This window comes from Lontra canadensis, unplaced genomic scaffold (assembly GCF_010015895.1).
Source record: "Lontra canadensis isolate GAN:19392208 unplaced genomic scaffold, GSC_riverotter_1.0 scaffold181, whole genome shotgun sequence".
Classification (NCBI taxonomy): Eukaryota; Metazoa; Chordata; class Mammalia; order Carnivora; family Mustelidae; genus Lontra; species Lontra canadensis.
Window position 1 is genome coordinate 680,234 of NW_022631175.1, and position 20,603 is coordinate 700,836.

General features: G+C 43.9%; 1 protein-coding gene across 3 annotated transcripts in view; it reads left to right on the forward strand.

Moving 5' to 3' along the window:
- Positions 1-20,603, forward strand: part of RNF130 (ring finger protein 130) — a 133,078-nt gene that overhangs the window by 23,703 nt on the left and 88,772 nt on the right. For all 3 annotated transcript variants that reach the window (XM_032846848.1, XM_032846849.1, XM_032846847.1), the window contains exon 2: positions 10,770-10,964. In XM_032846848.1, the coding sequence (XP_032702739.1) occupies positions 10,770-10,964 (195 nt within the window). The remainder of the gene's footprint in view (positions 1-10,769; positions 10,965-20,603) is intronic.

Here is a 20,603-nt window from a genome sequence, read left to right on the forward strand (position 1 = left end):
GACAGAAGGAAAAAGTGAGATATGAAGAGGATAGCGATGATTAATTTTTTTAAAGATTTATTTATTAGAGGGGCACCTGAGTGGCTCAGTTGGTTAGGCATCTGCCTTGGGCTCAGGTCGTGAACCTGGAGTTCTGGGATTGACCCCTGGGTCAGGCTCCCTGCTCAGCAAGGGAGCCTACTTCTCCCTCTCCCTTTGCCTACTGCTTCCCCTGCTTGTGTGGTTGCCCTCCCTTTCTCTCTCTCTCTTTGTTAAACGAACACATAAAATCTTTAAAAAAAAAAGATTTTTTTTTTTTTAAATTCCACTCCCCACGTGAGTTGTGGGGAGGGGTGGAGGGAGAGAATCTTTATGCAAACTCCCTGCTGAGCACAGAGCCTGATGGGGGCTTGATCTCACAACCCTGAGATTGTGACCTGAGCTGAAACCAAGAGTCAGAGGCTTCACCTACTATGCCACTCAGGGGCCCCTGTTGTGGTTAATTTTAAGTATCACTTTTACTGGGCCAGAGGATGTCTAGGTGATTTGGTCAGATATTCTGGGTGTTTCTCTGAGGGTATTTTTAGATGAGATTAACATTTAAGTTGGTAGACTGAATAAAGTGGGTCAAAGGAGATTGCCATCCCTGATGTGCGTGGGCCTCGTCTAATCAGTTGAAGGCCTGCATAAAACAAAAGAGCTGATTTTCCTTCTAGTAAGAGAGAATTCCTCTTGCCTGACTGGTTTTGCATTGGGAGATTGGCCTTTCCCTGCCTGCAGACTCAAACTGAAACATTAGCTCTTCCAAGGTCTCAAGCTGCTAGGCTTCCGACTAGAGCCACACCATTATCTCTCCAGTTTGCTGACTTAGCCTGCAGATCTTGGGGCTCGTCAGCCTCCACAGCCCCATGAGCTAATTCCTTACACACCGTCTCTTTATACACATATGTATCTTACTGGTCTGTTTCTCTGGAGATCCTAGACTAACGTAAGGACTGACCAGTATCTGTAGGTAACATTGAACAGGCATTGGCCATATGAAACTATAAATATTAGGGATGGGATAATTAGAGCAAGGTAGATCTGAGTAAGGGTAAGTATAGGTAAGATAAAAGGGAGTGGTTGGAACTGCATCTGGCAATAGGTTGAATGGTGGCCTCCCCGAAGATGTGTCCGTGACCTAATCCCCAGAACCTAGGAATGTGGAAACCTTATTTGGAAAAAATTACACTGAAGAAGTAATTAGATGAAGATCTTGAAATGTGAGCACCTTGCATTTACCAAATGGGCCTTAAATCCAACAGTAAGTGTTCTTAGAGACAGAAGTGAAGGCATGGGCACAGTGGACAAGGCCACATGCAGACAGAGGCAGAGATTGGAACAATGCAGCCAGAAGCCAAAGGTCACCGGGGGCCAGCAGAAGCTGGGAGAGTCAAGCAAGGGTCTCCCCTGAAGCCTTCGGAGGGCACGTGAGCCTGCCAGTACCCTGACTGCAGACATCTGTCCCTCACAACTGAGAGAGAATACATTTCTATTGTTTAAGCCACCAGATATGTAGTGGTTTTTGGGGGGGTAGCCCTGTGAAACCAATACATATTTTAGAGCCTGTATTCTTCAGGAAGGAACTAGAGACACTGATGAAATGTAAACTCTTTATCAGGTATGCATGTTAACATTTTAAGAGTAACCTCTAAAAAATAGGGCTTGAATATATAAATGGAGGAAAAGAGGGGAATAGAGAAAATGTGATCAGTGCTTTCAGAAGTAGGGACAGATGGAGGAAAGTATAAAGAACTTAGGAAACACAGGATACAGGAGGACAAAGTAAACTAACGGAAACGGATCCAAGTCTGTCCTGTAAGCAGTATGCATTCACTAACCCTGGCGGCTGAGGCTCCATTTCAGTCTAATGAAAGAGAGACCCCCAGGCTGCTTCTCAGAGTAGTGATCTGTGCAAAAGTAAATAGGATTAAAGGGAGCCGAGTCTCCTGAAACGGCAGCATCAGTATTTAAAATAACTGTGCTTCCTTCTGATCACATTAAGTAACAAGATCTAGCAGTGGGTCTGATCATCTTGATTACCGGTGTTGGGTCTGCGAAGCTTAATCGCTGGGATGTTTTCATGTTTTTGCAGAATCTGCAGTGGCTAATGTAATTGCTGTTAGTTACAGAGTTACAGATGTTTTGTTGTCTACCTTCAGATGTGAAGAAAGCGTGAGATTTCATTTATGTGATAAAAATAAAGATGGTTTTCCCTCATTCAGATTCCACCAGCCTTTTGAGTTCTGCCTACGCAAATCCTTCTCAAGAGTCCTTGCTGAAGATGTTAGTCTTCCAACAGCTTGCTCCTCTCCCAGAGAGCTGCCACGTCCCTTGAGTGAGGGAAGGAGCCAGAGGATGGGTGTCCTGGCTACCGCCCTGTGTCAAAGAACTTTCCCAAGGACGCTTTCTCCTCAGGTTTTGTCATCTTCTTGGTGGGCTTTCATAGCCAAGCATGGATCCTGGAGGGCTAAGAAAGCCCCTCAGCAGGCATAAAGCCCCCATCTCAACCATTGCTGCTTGACTCATACAAGAAGCCGGACTGCTCCAAGTGACAAATCCCTACTTAGATTGCTTGCAGTGGTCTGTGTCAGAACTGGAAGCTCAAAGCTAGGGCCACTTTTAGGGTTCAGAGTTTCAACACTTAGCAGGGTTACTAGGGATCTTGTTCCTTTTGATCTCTCCCCTTTGCCATCCTAGCTTTAACTTAATCCCAGGATGGTTCACTCTATCGCACAATGGCTGCCAGCAACATCTGTAGCCACATGTTTCCTTATTCACTTCCCTGTGGCTCATCTTGGACTGTTATGTCTACTTGCTTGCCCCTGGAGCTGGAGCTCAGATAGGTGTCACTAAAAGCATATGGCAGGGTACAGGTGATCCGTAAATGCCCAAATTAAATAAGGTTTTTGTTTTTGTTTTTTGGGACAACTAACAGAATCTGCTTCAGACCCTGGGGTGATCCCTTGGTCCTGCTTGGAAGCGGGGCAAAGTAACCTGGGAACAAACAAATCAGACAGAGTGACCGTGTGCCCACCTGCCTGCCTCCTTGTGAACCAGTAAAGACATTCCATTACACCTGTTAGCTCATCAGGGTCAAGTGCAGTTTCTGTTTGGAATGGGAGAGAATGGACCCTTTCCTGTGTATAATTTTCCATATTTCTCTCCTGCTTCTTAGCTTGCTGTTTACCTGCTTTAGTTGTATATACTGGAAACTGCGGATTTATAGAAGTAAAAAATGAGAAGTAATTTCTCAGGAAAGGGCCGATTGGCACAAGATGTTAGTAAACCTTCTTGTTCCAGTAAGAAAAAAGTATACCATCAGTGTGGAGAAATTCTAGCCCTGGAGAGTCCTCGACCTACATCGGGGTGGTTGCAGTCCTTAGTAACGTCAACACTGAAGGTTCAGGTGCAGGGAGAGGCATCAGGAAAGGAGACTAGGAAGGAGGGCTGTGAAGGAGGAGGGAGCAAGGGAGGAGGAAGAGCACCAGGAGGATGATGGTCCTGAGAGCCAAGAGGAGAGAGTGCTCAGCTAAGGTGAATCTTACTGAGAGTCCGTGAGGAGGAGGATACAGTGTCCCAGGACTTAGCAATGCTGAGGTTATTGGTGCCCGTTAGCCAGAGCACTTTGATGGAGCAGATGAGTGCAGAGATGAAAATGTGATGAGGAATGAGTGGACACTGAGGAAGTAGGAATGGGCAGCTCTTGACAACAGTGAGAGATCTGTAAAATTGGAAGCCTTTTAAGAAATCTGCTTTCTTTTCTTAAGAAGGAAGGGACCAGCAGTTTTAATTGAGAGGAAAAAGACAAAGAGGGAATGATCATTAATATAAGGTTCCCCCAAAATCAAGAAAGGGTAGTGTCTGTTAGGGTCCATGATCAAAGGAACGAGACTGATACAAAGCGAAGGTCAAGCAAAGCTTTATTTTGCGCCAAGCATCAAGAATCAAACTGTCAGGGCTGTCTCTTACGAAAAGACGATGACGATAATCCCAACAAGGTCCCTCCCAAGAAAGCCACTCCGGACGAGGCTACTCCGCAGATGAGGCCGCTCCCCGGTCGGAGCTGCTCCCAAGAAGAGGCCACTCCCAAGAATGCCGCTGCTGATGAGGTCACTCCCCAGACAGGGCCGCTCCCAAGAAGAGGCCACTCTGGAGGAAGCCACTCCCAGGACGAGACCGCTCCCAACAACGAAGAGGCGATGACGACAGCGACGGTGACAAGGAGGACAACACCGATGACACAGACTCTGCTCCCCATGACGCCACTCTAACAAGGCTGCTCCCCAGAGGAGACCACTGCTCCGGATGAGGCCGCTGCTAATGAGGTCGCTCTCCGGACAGGGCTGCTACCCAGGCAGGGCTGCTCCGGTGAGGCCGCTCCCCAGACAAGGCTGCTCCCCGGACAGGGCTGCTCCCCGGACAAGGCTGCTCCCTGGACAGGGCTGCTCCGGTGAGGCTGCTCCCCGGACAAGGCTGCTCTGGAGGAAGCCTCTTCCCAGACGAAGCCGCTCCCCGGAATGACGCAGCTCCCATGAGGCAGCGGCTCAGGGTTCCCGGTGAGGTTGCTGGCATCTAGGCCGTACCCCGCGGTGCTGCTGCCGAGGGTTGCGGTGTGGGCGGGGCCGCTGGCGTCCGGGCTGCTGGTGTCTTGGTGGTGGCGAGGCTGCTGGCGGGTCGGGGCCACTGGGACTGCTGGGGGTGCTGGCGGCTCGGGGCCGCCGGCAGCTCGGCTGGTCCCCACAGCGCTGCTGCTGAGGGCCGCAGTGTGTGGGCGGGACCGCTGGCCGCTCTTAGAGCTCTGACAAGAGCTGTTACAACTCTCACAGCTCTTACAAGAGCTGTTACAGCTCCTACAGCTCTTCTTCTTCTCTCTCCGATGACTCTCCTCCTCCTTCCTTCCACAGCTCTCCTTCTTCTGCTCCCACAGCCTCGCAGACCTTTATGGGGGTGGTTGAGCCCCGCCCCTACACAGGCGGCCAATTGAATCCCAATTCACCCCAGTGGATATACGCGCGCTGCACCGATTGGACGTCTCCACCCAGCCTGCCCCGCCCCTACATCAGGGGTCCACAAGCCAGTTCCTCTGGGAGGGGCAGGCCCTTACAGCGTCCAGATCACTTTTCCTGGCCATTATGATAACAACTCCTACCAGAAAAGAAAAACATGAACAGAAGTGGAAGGGGGTAGGGGGAAAAGATAAGAAAATTAGAGGAACGAAGTAGATAGGAGGTTAAGAGAAAAATGGAACTTACAAATGAGTTAATGAGAAATTAAGACAAGGAAAGCAGAGCATTTCAACAAGACTAAACAAACACTGAAGATAAGTAATGAAAAGATGGTAGATTAAAGTGAAAATGTGGGGGCCTTAGTGGCTCAGTTGGTTAAGCAACTGCCTTCAGCTCAGGTCATGATCCTGGAGCCCCAGGATTGAGTCCTACATTGGGCTGCCTGCTTGGGAGGGAGTCTGCTTCTCCAGTTGACCTCTCCCCTCTCATGCTCTCTCTCTCTCTCTCAAATAAATAAATAAATAAAATCTTTTTTAAAAAGTGAAAATGTAGAAATTGTAAGAGTAAGTTATCTGTGGATGTGGATGAAGGGATGAAAGCTAGACATTTACATTTAAATCCAGTCGCTGAACATTAAAAATTAAGAAACTGGAAACGCAAATAAGGAATTCTCTTTTGTCCTTTGAATCATAAAATTGGAATTTAACAGAGGGAATATAAGGAAATTCAGGAGAAGCAGCAGGAAACCTAAAGATGAGATTATAATGTCATGTGGAACTAGGGAGCAAAGAGCCAGAATGTACCTGACCAGGGAAACATCTAGACCCAGGGTAACTAGTAAAGCTTATCTTTATTTTTACGTCTTTCATAGGAAGCAGCTGGCAGAACATCACGCTGGTCAGAACACTACCACAGGAAACAGTGGTCTTTGGCACAGACTCTTTGTGTCCGTTTTTGTTCAGTCTCCATCTGTCGTTCTCCCAATTCTCCTTTCGCCTAGAGGTCCATTGCCTCCTCTGTGCCACACGTACTGGAGGAGGTGCTGGGTCTCACGCTCGAGGAGAGACTCTGAGCAAACAGCCAGTTGCTAGTTGCTAGGACGGTAAGATGAATGCTAAGGTGTGTGTCATCTCAGGGTGCCATGGAAACAGAGCACCCAGCTCAGGCTCAGGAGGCCAGGAGGGTGTTCCGGAAGGGAGATTTTAGCAGAATCCTGAGGTTTGGGAGGACGTCCGCAAGGAAGCAGGGGTGTGGCCTTTCGTGGGGCGCTTGCATTTTCCCACAACGAAGTCTAAGTCAGGTGAACCAAAGTGGGAGTTTAGGGCTGCTTGGGCAAGACAGAGTTTATTTATTGACTGACATCGTCACTCACAGAACCCTTGAAATATTTACATGCTCCTTGTGCAGGGATATTCTTCCTCTGTTCCCACCGCAGATGGGGTCGTCTTTTCAGAACTTGATTCTCTTACATTGATACAGTGTTGTAATGGGGGTTATGTGTCATCTTACTTGATTGTCAGGAGAGTTCAGGAGAAGGGCTTCGTCTTTGTCCTCTGTTCTGGTGCTGGTCCCTTCTGCACCCCCTGCTCACTGCCTGGCGGTTTTCCAGTGTTCCATCTGAGTCCCAGCCCCCAGGAGACCTTTACCGTTGTGTGGCTCTTTTCCTGGGTCTCTAAGCACCCTTCACGTTGTACTACTAACCAGTTTGCTGAGATTTCATTTCTGTGTCCGGCGTTGCTTTCTCAGTACACCTAGAGGTTCATTGAGACTCAAGACCAAGGTGTTGGGTTGTTGCTAAGCATCTGTGTTTGTTGAGGTGAGGGTTCCGTAATTGTTCCTGTCAGTAGTTGTTTGGTTCTTATCAAGGAATGAGATTCTCATTACTGTTTCTGGATTCAGCAGGAAAGGCCGTACAGAAAAAAACAGAAGTTTGGTCTCTCTGCAATACGACATTTTTTCAGGTTTATCGAAGTATAATTCACAAAATTGTAAGATATTGTAATGCAGTATTTTATATCATCTGTAATTTCATGTTTTTACGATAACTTCCCCAAAGTTTTTCCTCACATGATAACTAATAAATGCAAAGAAGTCAGAGGTTAAGTCCTCCTCTAGATTTGGCAGGTTTAAAAAAAAAAAAAAGGAAGTAAAATGATTTTGAATTTGAGCAAAATTGCTATTGATAAATTTTAATGGTTCTTAATTGCGTAGATATTTGATGCCATACTGCGTCCTCACTTAATAAATAGCTTCAAGTGTAAGCAACTGGTATTACATTGCGAAGTAGGACCACTGAACCCATTTGTCTTCAGTCCTCTTGGGAAGTTGTGTTAGAGCTGTTCACATTTTCACTGTTCAAGTTATTTTTTAATTACAGAAAGGGATGAATAGATAAACACATGACAGTATTAAGTGGTTATGAAAACCTCTTTCTTTTTCCGAATAATGAAAACTCCTTCCTTGAACAGGAACTTGAATATATTATTCTCCCTTATTATTTCATATTCTTGCTGATATAAATGTTCACAAAGTCCTTTTATGGACTATGACTTGGGTGAATTTTGGGAACAAGGATATTCTTCTGCTCATATAGTCTGTCGTTGGAATTTGTTTGGGTCCTGCAGTTGTGGGTAGAATCTGTTCTTAGTGGGTGGGGATTCCTTAAGAGAATTTTCAAGTTCACCTTCAGTATGTTTGGTAGATTTTGCTCCATGGTTGCATCCTTTCCTGTGTCTTTTTGGTCTTGGAAATTATGACTGTTATCTTCTAAGAGGACGATGACCCTGTCAGCGCCACAGGGAGAGGGAATGAGACGGGAGCAGTAGGTGTTAGGAGCCGGGGATGTGGGGCAGACATGTGCTCTGAGCTGTGGGTGGATTTCACACACATCTATGCAGAAAATCCCCATGGCACCAAACTAGAACCCTAGGACCAGATAAGATGAAACCCATAAAACTAAAGGAAAGGCAGTTGATTTTTTTAAGATTATAAGTGTGTATGTATATATGTATGTATGTATGTATGTATTGAATGCATGCAAGTAAGCGTTCGGGGAAGGGGCAGAAGGAGAGGGAGAGAGAATCTCAAGCACACGCCCCGCTGAGCACAGGGCTCAACACCGCGGCCCTGAAACCATGACCTGAGCCGAAATTAAGAGCCAGACGCTCCAACTGAGCCACCCAGGTGCCCCCAAGAGAGTTAATTTTTTTAAAGCACTTAAGAGTAGAGGAATTATTATAGCCTTTTTCACATATATAACTCTCATGAGCTAAGAATTTTAACTCAGTCTTTGTTAGTAAAAGTTGAAGATGAGATCATTGAGCCCAGGCGGTTGTTCAGCTAGTGAATAATTGATCTAGAATGTGAGCCCCGCATCTTGCTGATTCCATGACCGTCTTGTTTCCTCCTTACGGCCCTGGGAATACGTGTGAAATCATAGGGAGCACAGGATAAGTTATAGAAAAATGACCATTTTTCTGAAGTATATACATCCTTTTGGGTATTCTTGATTCTGCATGTTGTTCCAGGGTTTGTGCAGCAGTGTGTTATGAAAAATAACAAACGAAACACTTAAACCGGCTCTTTGCTTGCTCTCTATGTATGGTATTGGAGGTTTTTCCAAGACAGGTTATCTAACACATAGCCTAAATGCTTCTATTCTAAAGCAGCATAATTATCTGGGAAACAGATTCCACTGCAAGTGAACAGTCTGTTTCAGGATTTCAGAGTTTCACAATGCCTTCAATGTGTCTTTCAGTAAGTAGTTGACTACTGGGGCGTCTGGGTGGTTCAGTCATTAAGCGCCTGCCTTGGGCTCAGGTCGTGATCCCAGGATCCTGGGATCCAGCCCTGAGAGGGGATTGGGCCTGCTTCTCCCTCTCCTTCTGCCCCTCCCCCAACTTGTGTGTGCATGCATACACGTTCTCTCTCTCCCTCTCAAATAAATAAAATCTTTAAAAATAAACAAAATAAGGGTGCCTGGGTGGCTCAGTTGGTTAAGCAACTGCCTTCAGCTCAGGTCATGATCCTGGAGTCCTGGGATCGAGTCCCGCATCGGGCTCCCAACTCCATGGGGAGTCTGCTTCTCCCTCTGACCTCCTCCTCGCTCATGCTCTCTCTCACGGTCTCTCTCTCAAATAAATATTTTTTTTAAATGTAAAATATGTTTAAAAAAATAAAAATAAACAAAAATAATTGCTAAAATTGTGATACAAGCTTTTTTCCCATCCATTTACTTTGACTGAGAAAGGACTAAAGTTTCAGAGTGCAGAAATTGTTTAAGGAAAGGGGTGATATTTGTCAACAATGTAAATCATGACATTGTGAAATTATTTATGTCTCAGTTGTGTCAGGAGACCTCTGATAGCAAATACACTCTCATGATCCCTCACCACGATAATAAGAGAATTTGGGGTGAAATACAGTGTAAGTGGGAATGATAGATGTACCATTTCTCCCAAGTTAGTTGGCATCTCTACACTGTGTGGTTTAAGTGGCGTGAACGTTTCATTTCTCCAGCTAAGTAGTGTGCTTCCAGGACGTGGAAAGATGTATTTCCCCACTGATGTCAACTTTTCATATAGTCGATTATTAATACTGATTTCGCATTTTTATTATTTATTTGCTTTTTACTGTTACTCTCTTGCCTTCCCTGCCCCCACCCCCACCCCAGCCAGTGCAGAGCCTAGGGCCGTCTCTGGCATTGTGGATGGCGGTCTGCAGCCTTCCCCATTGCAATTCTTACCCCCTCACCTTCTGGACCACCCTGTCGATTCAAGTTCACCTGTTAGAAACATGAGGAGAGGGGGAGAGGGAGGAGCAGCCAGGGCAGGGGTGGGCAGGGCTGTCGTGACCATCTGTGCTGCCTCGGAGAGAGGAGCCTGGCCTTACAAGCTGCCGTGTACTCAACCGGTGTCTGGAACAGACTCTCCCCCCAGATCCACAGCAATAGCCATGTAATCAGGGTCCCCAAGGGAGTGTCCTGGGGTCTGCATGTATCTTGTTAGACAAGTGGATATAGTAAAGTTAATATATATATCTTAATGTGGAATTGTAATTTTTACCAATAAATGTAAATTACAGGAATAATCTAGTTTCTAGTTTCATGTTATTTTAACTATTTGAACTTCCAATACAAGCCAGAACTTACCTTTGTAATTTCCTTAGACACTTATGAAGAAATTTGTTCAAACATGCTTGAATTTCAACAAGCCACTTGGTAACTGAAGCAAAGGTTAGTTTGGCTGCCTCGTTTACCTGAAGCAAAATCAGTCTCTCTCTGCAGCGTCGGGGTGGGGTGAGGCGGGGTGAGAAGAGGGTGGGGGTAGGGTAGGGGTGTGGAGAGAAGAGTAAGTGCCAACGAATGAGCAGAAGTCAGGGGTAGATCACTCAGTCACCTGGGTGTTAGGGGATGAGGGTGTCTCTGTTTGCCCTTTTGTCCCCCTCTCTTCACCAGCCTACACTGGGCATTGTCAGTCTGTTTTTCCTTTGTCAGCCTATGAAGTTAAACAGGATTTTTCATGGTTTTCATTTGCATCACAGGTAACATGTTAATGGAGCCTCTCTCTCCCTGTACAGATGAGGGTTCAGGTTCATGGGTATATTCATAGCTCTCCTGGCAGGGAGCTGCTCAAAGTGCTTTGGATACACCCAATATTCGGGGAACAGTTGAGCACTTTGATAAAGATTTGATTGATTTTATTTATGTTGAGAAAAATTAATGTTTTTTTCTTTTCTGTTTAGTTGCTGATCATCTGGGCTGTGATCCTCAGACACGGTTCTTTGTCCCTCCTAACATCAAACAGTGGATTGCCTTGCTGCAGAGGGGAAATTGCACATTTAAAGAGAAAATATCACGGGCTGCTTTCCACAATGCAGTTGCCGTAGTCATCTACAATAATAAATCCAAAGAGGAGCCCGTCACCATGACTCATCCAGGTAAACAGAACAAGGGGGGCTGTAAATTTTGTTGTTCCTTCTAGAAATTAGTGCTTTGTAGGTAAGCATTTTACCACCACAGAACCATATCATTTACAACATAATTCTATGATTATATTCATTTTTTAATATTCATTTTTGGTATTACCATTCATTTCTTGAGATGCATGTCTTTTTCCTTTAGTTGAATTTGTTTCTTAAATAATGATTTTGAGAGTCTGTAAAACTTGCACTTACTAAATAACTGGCTGTGATGGAATCCTTAGTCATTTTGCATTTCTACATTTCACTTAATAACTTTGCAAAATGACATGTTCCATTGAGAATCATTCATCTAGGTTATGGACTCTGAAGGATTACCTCTTCAAGGAGGATGCTTTTTATCTTAACAGGATAAATGTCTAAACGGACTCAGTAGTAACTGTCTTCATTTCTTGTGGGAGCATTTGAGGTTATCTCTAATTTAACTGCTTTAGTAACAAGAGTTGCAATTTATTGAGCACTTACTATATGTATGCCAGACACTGGACTACAAGGGGTTTTGGGGGCGGGGGTTGTTTTTTTAATAGACTTTATTCTTCAGAGCAGTTTTATGCTCCCAGCATAGCTGAGTGGAAAGTACAGAGATTTCCCCTACAGCCCCACACAGGCAGGGCCTCCCTCACTATCGGCCTCCCCCGTCTGGAGCGGTGCATGCGTTACAGGTGGTGAACCTACAGCGATGACTTCTAATCACCCACAGTCCATAGTTTACTTGGAGGGTCACTACTGCTGTGGAACATTCTGTGGGTTTGGACAGATTTGTACCCACTGTGATGGTATCATACCGACTATGTTCGCTGCCCTAAACATCCTCGGCGCTCTGCCTATCCATCCCTTCCCCCATCCCTCCCATTTCTCCACCCCTTGGCAACCACTGATAACTTTTTTTTACTATTTCCATAGTTTTGCCTTTTCCAGAATGTCCTGTTGTTGGAATCATAACAGCATTTAGCCTGTGCATACCGGCTTCTTTCAGTTTGTAGTATACATTTAGGTTTCTTCCCTGTCTTTTCATGGCTTGATAGTGCATTTCTTGTGAGTGCTGAACAGCGCTCCATTTTCCAGATGTACCGCAGTTTATCTGTCACCTGCTGAAGGACATCTTGCTTACTTCCGAGTTTTGGCAATTATGAATTAAGCTGCTGTAAACATTCGTGTGCAGGTTTTTGTGTAGATGTTAGTTTTCAGATCCTTTGGGTGCGTGATTGCAGAGTTGCATGGTAAGCGCACGTTTCATTTTATAAACTGCCAGACTGTCCTCCCCAGCGACTGTACTGTTTTGCAGGTCCACCAGCAATAAATGAGAGCTTCTCTTGTTTCACATCATCGCAGGCTTTGCTGCTGTCTGTGTTCTGGATTGTGGCCATTCTAATGAGTTGTTTTAATTTGTGTTTCCCTGCTGACATGATGTGGCGTTTTTTAATCCATGTTTTCATCATCCTCGCCGTAGCTATACATGGTGTAGGCACTCCCATCTTCTAGAACCAGGAGAGCGCAGCAAGAGTCAGACCAGCGGGTTCGCCAGTGCTCTGTCATCTCCCAGAGTTGAAACCTAGATAAAGCTGAGTCTGTGTTCATAAAGGTTTTAAAGTTTAATGTTATATTTAAAGAATGTTCGACATAATCAGTTTTAGACAGTAATCTTGCAGAGGCACCTGCACCCCAATTGAGGATCACCTTTTGTGTCTGTTTTGATAAGAGTAATGAGATGGATTTCAATTTTATTGTTCTGTGACTTGTTTTCTTCCTTTCAAATTAAGCCTTTTAGAATGAAACTATATTTTTTCTAGTTGCAAAAGTAGTAACACATGCTCACTGTAGAAAGCTGAAACAATAGTAAAACACAAAGAATAAAAGAGAGTGAGTGATCTTCACTATCCGGAGATCACTGGAGTCCTGTAGCTTTTAATTTCTTCAGGGAAACCACAGGGAGATAAAGGGACAGCCTGTTTCAGCTGGCCATCTGTGTGGGAACACTGGATTAGAGACATGGGGCTTTTCTGCTCTAGGTCTCAGAGCAGCTGCTAATTTGTTCTCCTCGGCTGTTTTAGAGCAAAGAAAAACTATTTGAAATTTTGGACCTGATACTTCCATACTGATTTCTTTTTACTGAAAGCATGAAGAAACCTGGAGAGGGAGAAATTCATTTGAGCAAAATGTATTTTTCTTTCCTGGTGGTGGTAGTTTACATACATAAAGCTGCAAAGAAGTAGCTAGAATGAGTCTTCTAAATATGAGAAGATCTGGAGATTATAAGAGAGGAAATTGATTTTTTTAAAAGATTTTATTTATTTGACAGAGATCACAAGTAGGCAAAGAGGCAGGCAGGGAGGGGTTGGGGGGAAGCAGGCTCCCTGCTGAGCAGAGAGCCCGACCTGGGGCTCAATCCAGGACCCTGGGATCATGACCTGAGCTGAAGGCAGAGGCTTAACCCACTGAGCCACCCAGGCGCCCCAGAAATTGGTTTTATTAATGATTTTTGTTTTAAAAAGGTTGGAAGCCTCTATAAATAATCACAGATCTCCTCTCATCTGTGTTCCTTAAAACGTTAGTTTATTCAAGTATTTTCAAAGATGGCCCATGACTGAAAAAAGGTAAGTGGTGAGATAAGCTCAGGAAAATGCTTGAAATGTAGTCCACTCTCAGAGGTTCCTGAGTGATATACTAAGATCTCTGAGAGTCTTAGGGTTAAGAACTTGTCCTACGTAGATTAACCTGTGGTTTCCTAAATTTATTTGACCATGTACCCCTTTCGTCACAGGTTAGTGTGGAGCAGCACGAGGAAGGAACTTTAGGGCCAGAGTTTGAGGATCTAGTGTTAGGAAGTGGGACGTGGTAAGGCAAATGGAATCAAAGCAGACGTGAGAGCAATGAGAAATGGCTTTATGCTGTAATTAGACACAGAAAAAATCAGAGTAATCTGGGAAACTAAATTGGTACAGTACTTTGGAGAGAAATTTGGCATTGTGTGATATCGCTAAAGAACTGCTACATTGTGATCTGGGAATTCCTTGCCTGTATACCCCCTCCAGAGTACTTTCTAGACTTTACTGTGCATACAGGTTACCTGGGCATTTTGTTAAAATGCAGACTCTGATTCAGCATATCTGGGGTACAGCCTGAGATTCTGTATTTTTAACAAATTCCCAGCTGATGCTAATGCCTCTAGTCCACAGCTCTTGCTTTGAGAACAAGGAAGACAGGAAACCTAGGTTTTAGTCCCAGCTTTTTCACTGACTTGCTGGGGGACATAGGACAAGTTGCCTCCTGTCTGGGAAGGCCTCTCGTGACTCTAAACCCAGGTTCTGTGGAAGGCCTTGAATCCCCGTCACGGAGGACAATCGTTTGACTTCTTATGAGATCTCCCACTTTCTGCCTCCGACCGTGTGGGAGCCAGTGGGGAGATTTCATGTGTTTACACAAGCATCGGGGGCCCCTCCCTGTCGTCCTCCAGACCCTTGTTACTCTTGCCTGTGTGCATGAGAAGCACACGAGAGTGTTCGTGGCAGCGTTATGTAACAGCATTTATTGGAAACACCCAGATGTCCATCACGGGAGAATGGAGGGATTGTAGCATATTTATAGAGTGGTTAACTGTCAGTGAGTTAAAGCCACACGTACTTATATGACTAAATCCCAAAAACATAATAATGAGCATAAAAGAGTAAGTTGTTAGAAGAATATGTACAAATAACATAAAAATGAATGTGCATTTAAAAATGCACAACTGTAGCTGCCATGTATAGATAGATATGAATAAAATAGCAGGAGTACAAATTAGATGAACAAATATCAAGTTTTGGGATAATGGGTCTTTCTGGAAAGGGGATTTTTTGAGGGGCGGCGAATTTAGGATCAGGGGTAAGTATGTGAGGAGGTTCGGACGAGCCAGTCGTGTCACTTCTTAAGCTGAGGGTTGAGTACATAGATGTTCATTATATTCTCTCTTATTCTTGGGCTTTGAAATATTTCAAAGTAAAAATCATAAGAAAAACTGTAAAGGATTAAAAGTAAGCAGAAGAAGTGGCCTTTCTGGCTGTGACCAAGTAAGGAGATCACCGGATTTTCTTTTCAGAAGAAAACGACTCTAAAACTGGACAAAACTGACAAAGCAGCCCCTTCAGTGTTCTGGAAATCAACCAGAGGCATATAACAATCTGAGGCTCATTGATGTTTTGAACAGCTGCCAGACTTTGGGTGGGAACAATGGGAAGCTGTGGTGTTTGGCCCAGGGCTGCTTCCCACACTCCCCAAGCTATGTCGCTGGGGGTTTCTGCTGGGGCAGGGCGGGTGGCAAGGACAGAGGGCTAGCCCAGCAGTGACAGAAGGGTGGGTGACACCATGCCCGACACTGTTGTCTCTGGAAGTGACGTCTTGGGGACTGGCAGGTGGAGGAAGGTCAGTGTCTATCTCTCCCAGCCCAAGGTTGCCGCCAAGTATGTTCTTATCTGAGACCACATGCTCTGTGATTTCGGAGCTGAAGCTGTTTACATTCCCGGACGACCTTGAGACTCTGCGCCTGCAGGTAGGAGACAGGACTGGCAGGAGTAAACCAGGCGGGACTGGAAGTGGCTACGGCTTTGAACACTCTTCTCTCCCTACACCCAGATCCATTAGCAGATGATATCAGCCTTACTGATTTGAGATGTTTGGGCACCCGTGTCCAGTAACTGGCTGACAGCTAGTCTTGGAAGAATATTAAATAAATAAGAAACTGAGCAGAGACATCAGTGGAAGAGACACCACAGAAGAAGCAGACTTCACAGGTCTAACCCAGCCATGCTACTGAACAAAAAGCAGGCAAACGGACAAGGCAACAGCAGCAACCTTAAGGGGAAAAAAAAGATCAGAATGCAGAGTTGAGACATTTTATTGTCCAAAAGGTCTGGTTTTTAACAAAAGATGACAAGCTAAGCAAAGAAATACGAAAGTGTGACTCATACTCAAAAAAGAATCTGCAGGGGCACCTGGGTGGCTCAGTTGGTTAAGCATCTGATTCTTGATCTCAGCTCAGGTCTTGATCTCAGGGTCGTGAGTTCGAGCCCCTCATTGGGCTTTGCACCAGGCACGGAGCCTATTTAGAAAATAAATAAAAGAAAAAGTCAGCAGAAGCTGCTTCTGAATATTCTCAGATGCTGAATTTAGCAGAGAAAGAATTTAAAGGAATTAATGTACATTTGGAGAACTGAAAGAAATGATATTTAAAGAATTAAAAAGAAAAATATGACAATAGTGAATGGCACCAGAAGCCAACACATAGAGATTCTCAATAAAGGATAGCAAAATTATGGAAAAGAGCCACATGGAAATCATGGAGTTGAAGAGTACAATATTGGGAATGAAAAACATCATTTGAGGACTTGAATAGCGGATTCAAAACAACAGAAGAATCTGTGAGCTTGGAGGTAGAGCAATAGAAATTATCACTCAGTAGAACAAGTTAGGAAAAAAAAAACAACCTGAAGAAAATGAACAGAGCCTCTGAGGCCTGTGGGACACTGTCACATTCCAGAGGACCCAGAGTGGCAGAAAAACTATTCCAAGAAATAATAGCTGACAACTTTCCAAATAATATGCTTTGTAGAAATTAATAAGGTAATCCTAAAAATCAAAGTACCTAGGATAGTCCAAAGAATTTTGAGAAAGTATAACCATGTCAGAAGACTTCAGTAATCAGGGTGTGTGGCATTGGCGTAAGGGTGGGCCCGTAGACTGATGGGTCAGAACTGAGAGTCTACAAATAAATCCTTTAATGCTCAGTTGATTTTCAGCAAACGCGCCGTGACCTTTCTGTGGGGAAAAGATAGTCTTTTCAACAAGTAGTCCCAGAAGGGTTGTTCTCCAGATGCGAAAGACAAAAAAGGATGAAGACCCTTACCTTCCAGTTTATAAGAATGACTTCCCAATAGATAATAGACAAAATGTAAGAAGTAAAACCACATAAATTTCTAGAAGAAATCATAGGAGAAAGTCTTTGTCATTTAGGACAGAAAGTTCTTACTCCAAAACACTATCCATAAAAGACAAGAACAGTGTTAGTCTTCAGAAGTGAAATACCTTGTTATTCAGAAGATACCATGAAGAAAATGAAAAGACAAACCCACAAACGGGGAGAAAATATTTCCAGCTTATAGATCTGATGATATATGACTGGTATATGAAGAATTCTTAGAAATTGGCAGTAATAATGGGGCGCCTGGGTGGCTGAGTGGGTTAAAGCCTCTGCCTTCGGCTCAGGTCATGATCCCAGGGTCCTGGGATCAAGCCCTGCATCGGGCTCTCTGCTCCGCGGAAAGCCTTCTTCCTCCACTCTCTCTCTGCCTGCCTCTCTGCCTACTTGTGATCTCTGTCAAATAAATAAATAAAATCTTAAAAAAAAAAAAAGAAGAAATTGGCAGTAATAAGACAATTTTACAATGGGCAGAGGATGTAATGATTTAGTATTTCATCAATTATTAGAAAACAGTTGAAACAATGAGATATTATTTCACACTCACTAGAATGACTACAATAAAAAAAGTCAGATATGACCGTGTTTTGTTGAGGATGTGAGTAAACTGAAACCCTTGTGCATTGTTGGTAGGAATGTGAAATAATGCAACCAGTTTGGAAAACAAGCAGGGTTTTTTTTAAGTGATGCACAAATTTATCATATTTCCTGCTTCCAGGAATCTACCTAAGCAAAATGAAAACAATGAGATGTCCACGTGCAGACTTGTGCATGAGTACTCATTGCCTTATTTACAGAAGTCTAAATGGTGGAAACAGCACGAGTGGTGTTCATCAGCCAGCCAGTGGAAAAACAACACGGCGTAGCTGCAGGACGGAACACAGTTCAGCAGTTACCCGAAGTTGACCACTAACACCTGCAGCAATGCAGATAGACCTCCGAAAGCCTTATGCTTGGGGGAAGCCTGGAGTTAGAAACATCTGCGAATGGCACAATTTCTAGGTCTAGGGGAGTCCCACTCGTAGAGACACGAGGCAGGTTAGTGCGTGTACGGGCTGGGGGCTGGGTGTGCAGACCACCCACTTGTGGGCACAACAGAACTTTAGGGGGTAATGAAAACATTCTAGAACTGGCTGGTGGTGGTTGCACACCCCCTGTGAATTTACCCAAATCATTGAATTTACATTTCTAGAAAGTTTATAGATATTTAAGAAATAAGAAAGTATATATTTAAGAAACATGGGAAATGCAGAAATGACTGCAGTGCAGCAGTAATTATGGTGCACTTTTTCGCTATTTAAGTTGGATATTTCTCTACATTCCTGAAACAGTTTTTAGGTTTTTTTTGTACTAGAAAATGCAGGCAGTGTTTTCACAAAAGTAAATGTACAGTGATTTGAAATACAATAAATGAAGGCAATGCATGGCCTTCCGATAAAAAATATTTGAAGACTGAAAAAAAAAATGGCATGTAAAGGAACACTTCTTTAAACTTGTTCACAAGTGGGATCTGGGACGTCCAACTGGCTCAGTCGGTACAGCATGTGACTCTTGATCTTGGGGTCATGAATTTGAGCCCCATGTTGGGTGTAGAGATGACTTTTTTTTTAATGTGGTGCAGGCTAAAGGTCAAAAGCAACACAAAAATTCTTAAACTGGAAGCTTCGTTTGAGTTGTACGCCTGTAAGTATTATTACTTTGAGAGACTCATAGCAGGTGCTCATGAGGTGATCTCTTGTGACTTTGGTTCTCATTTTCAGTGTTCAGGGTGGAATGTTACAGGCCATAAGGATAGAATGATGTTAAAATGTGAGACAAGAGCACCTGGGTGACTCAATGTGTTGGGCCTCTGCCTACGGCTTAGGTCATGATCTCAGAGTCCTGGGATCAAGTCCCACAATAGGCTCCCTGCTCAGTGGGGAGCCTGCTTCCCCTCTCTCTCTGCCTACTTATGATCTCTATCTCTCTATTTGTCAAATAAATAAATAAAAATCTTAAAAAAAAATAAAATGTGAGCCAAAAAAATAAAGACAATCACTTTGCTTTACAAGGAGTAGAGACATACTAAGTGTCTCTGTGTGTGAGACAGAAAGATTACCTCTCAAGTCGTGACCTAAACACAGAGGTTAAATATTTCAGAGTTATGAATTCTCTGTCTGAACCAAGCTGCTCTAGGATGATGCAATTTATTTTATTTAACCTGAAAAGTTACACAGATTATTTAAATGAAAGCATGGATGTATTGTTAACAAAAGCAGTGGAAATAAATCCATTCATTGAAAAGATTTCTGAAGTACACTTTATTTTTTATTAACATATAATGTATTATTTGTTTCAGGGGGGCAGGTCTGTGATTCATCAGTCTTAGACACTTCACAGCACTCACGATAGCACATACCCTCCCCCATGTCCACCACCCAGCCACCCCATCCCTCCCACGCCCCTCCCCTCCAGCAATGAAATACACTTTTACTTTTAATTTTTACTTTTAATTAGAGAAAAATTAAAATGCCATTTTGTTTGGGAATTTGTGGATTTTGCTTAAATAGGCTCATTTTAGGGTGTGAAAGGGTCTTGGTTGTTTCTTGATAGGAGAACTTTTGCCCTTTCTTCTTTGAACCCCTGAGCTATTGTTCATCACGTGCTGTTTTCCAAGTAGAATTCTGTCTTGGTGTGAGTCCGTTCTCCATGGCGGTGCACCTGTTAACATATTCCTCACCCCAGAAAAGTGTCATGGAATATTTTGTCTGGCTCACAGATCTGTGCTTCCAAAGCAGTCCCACTGTCTTCTACTTTCTTCACCTTTCAGAATCATATTTAAGGGTCTATCACTGGTCTAATCACTGACCTGTAATTCGCCACAGGATTCTGCATCATCTTCTTAGTTATAAAAGCAAAATTAAAACTCTGTCAGATCATAGGGCACCTCTAAAATAGCAAGGAGTTTGGCATTGACAGTCACAAGGCTGGAACTGGAATCCCAGACCCAGTGATGACTAGCCTTAGGACTTTGGGTGAAGGAGTCTTTGAACCATCATCCTCCTTTGTACAACAGCTAGGGCTTCTGCCTAATCACCTAATAGGATGATTGTGACTTTATTGAGCTAATGAATTTGTTAAAGTGTGCAGTTGTTATTTATTCTTCATGTGCCTTGAATGAGCACTACCTCATTTATAATTATGGAATCAATGTACTTATTTCTCTAACTTTAAGACTAGTACTTATTTTTTTTAATTCCCAAGTCTACTTTTTCTTTGTTCTTCTGGACTTTCTTCCCTGTGACATAATTGTTTCAAGCACATTTGGTGTAAAATAGTTCATCCACAGATACTAAATTACATTTGCTCTTGCCAAGCGTTCTATGAGCCACCCTTTAGGGCTCTACAGAAGAAGTAAGTGTATGCGAGTGCGGGTCCTTAAGGAACATTTACTCCGATAGGGAGACAGACATGCGTGCAATATTTGGGACCACTGAGTGCTGACTTAGGAGGACAGGCCTCAGTATTACCAAGAACGAGTTGCTGACTCTGAAGGCTGGCAGGAACCAATCAGAGGACTTTAGAGAGGAGCCTTTCATTGTGCTAGGCCCTGCTTGGTTGTCGGGATTGGACCAGAGAAGACCCCCTCCGTGGGGGAACCGTGTGAG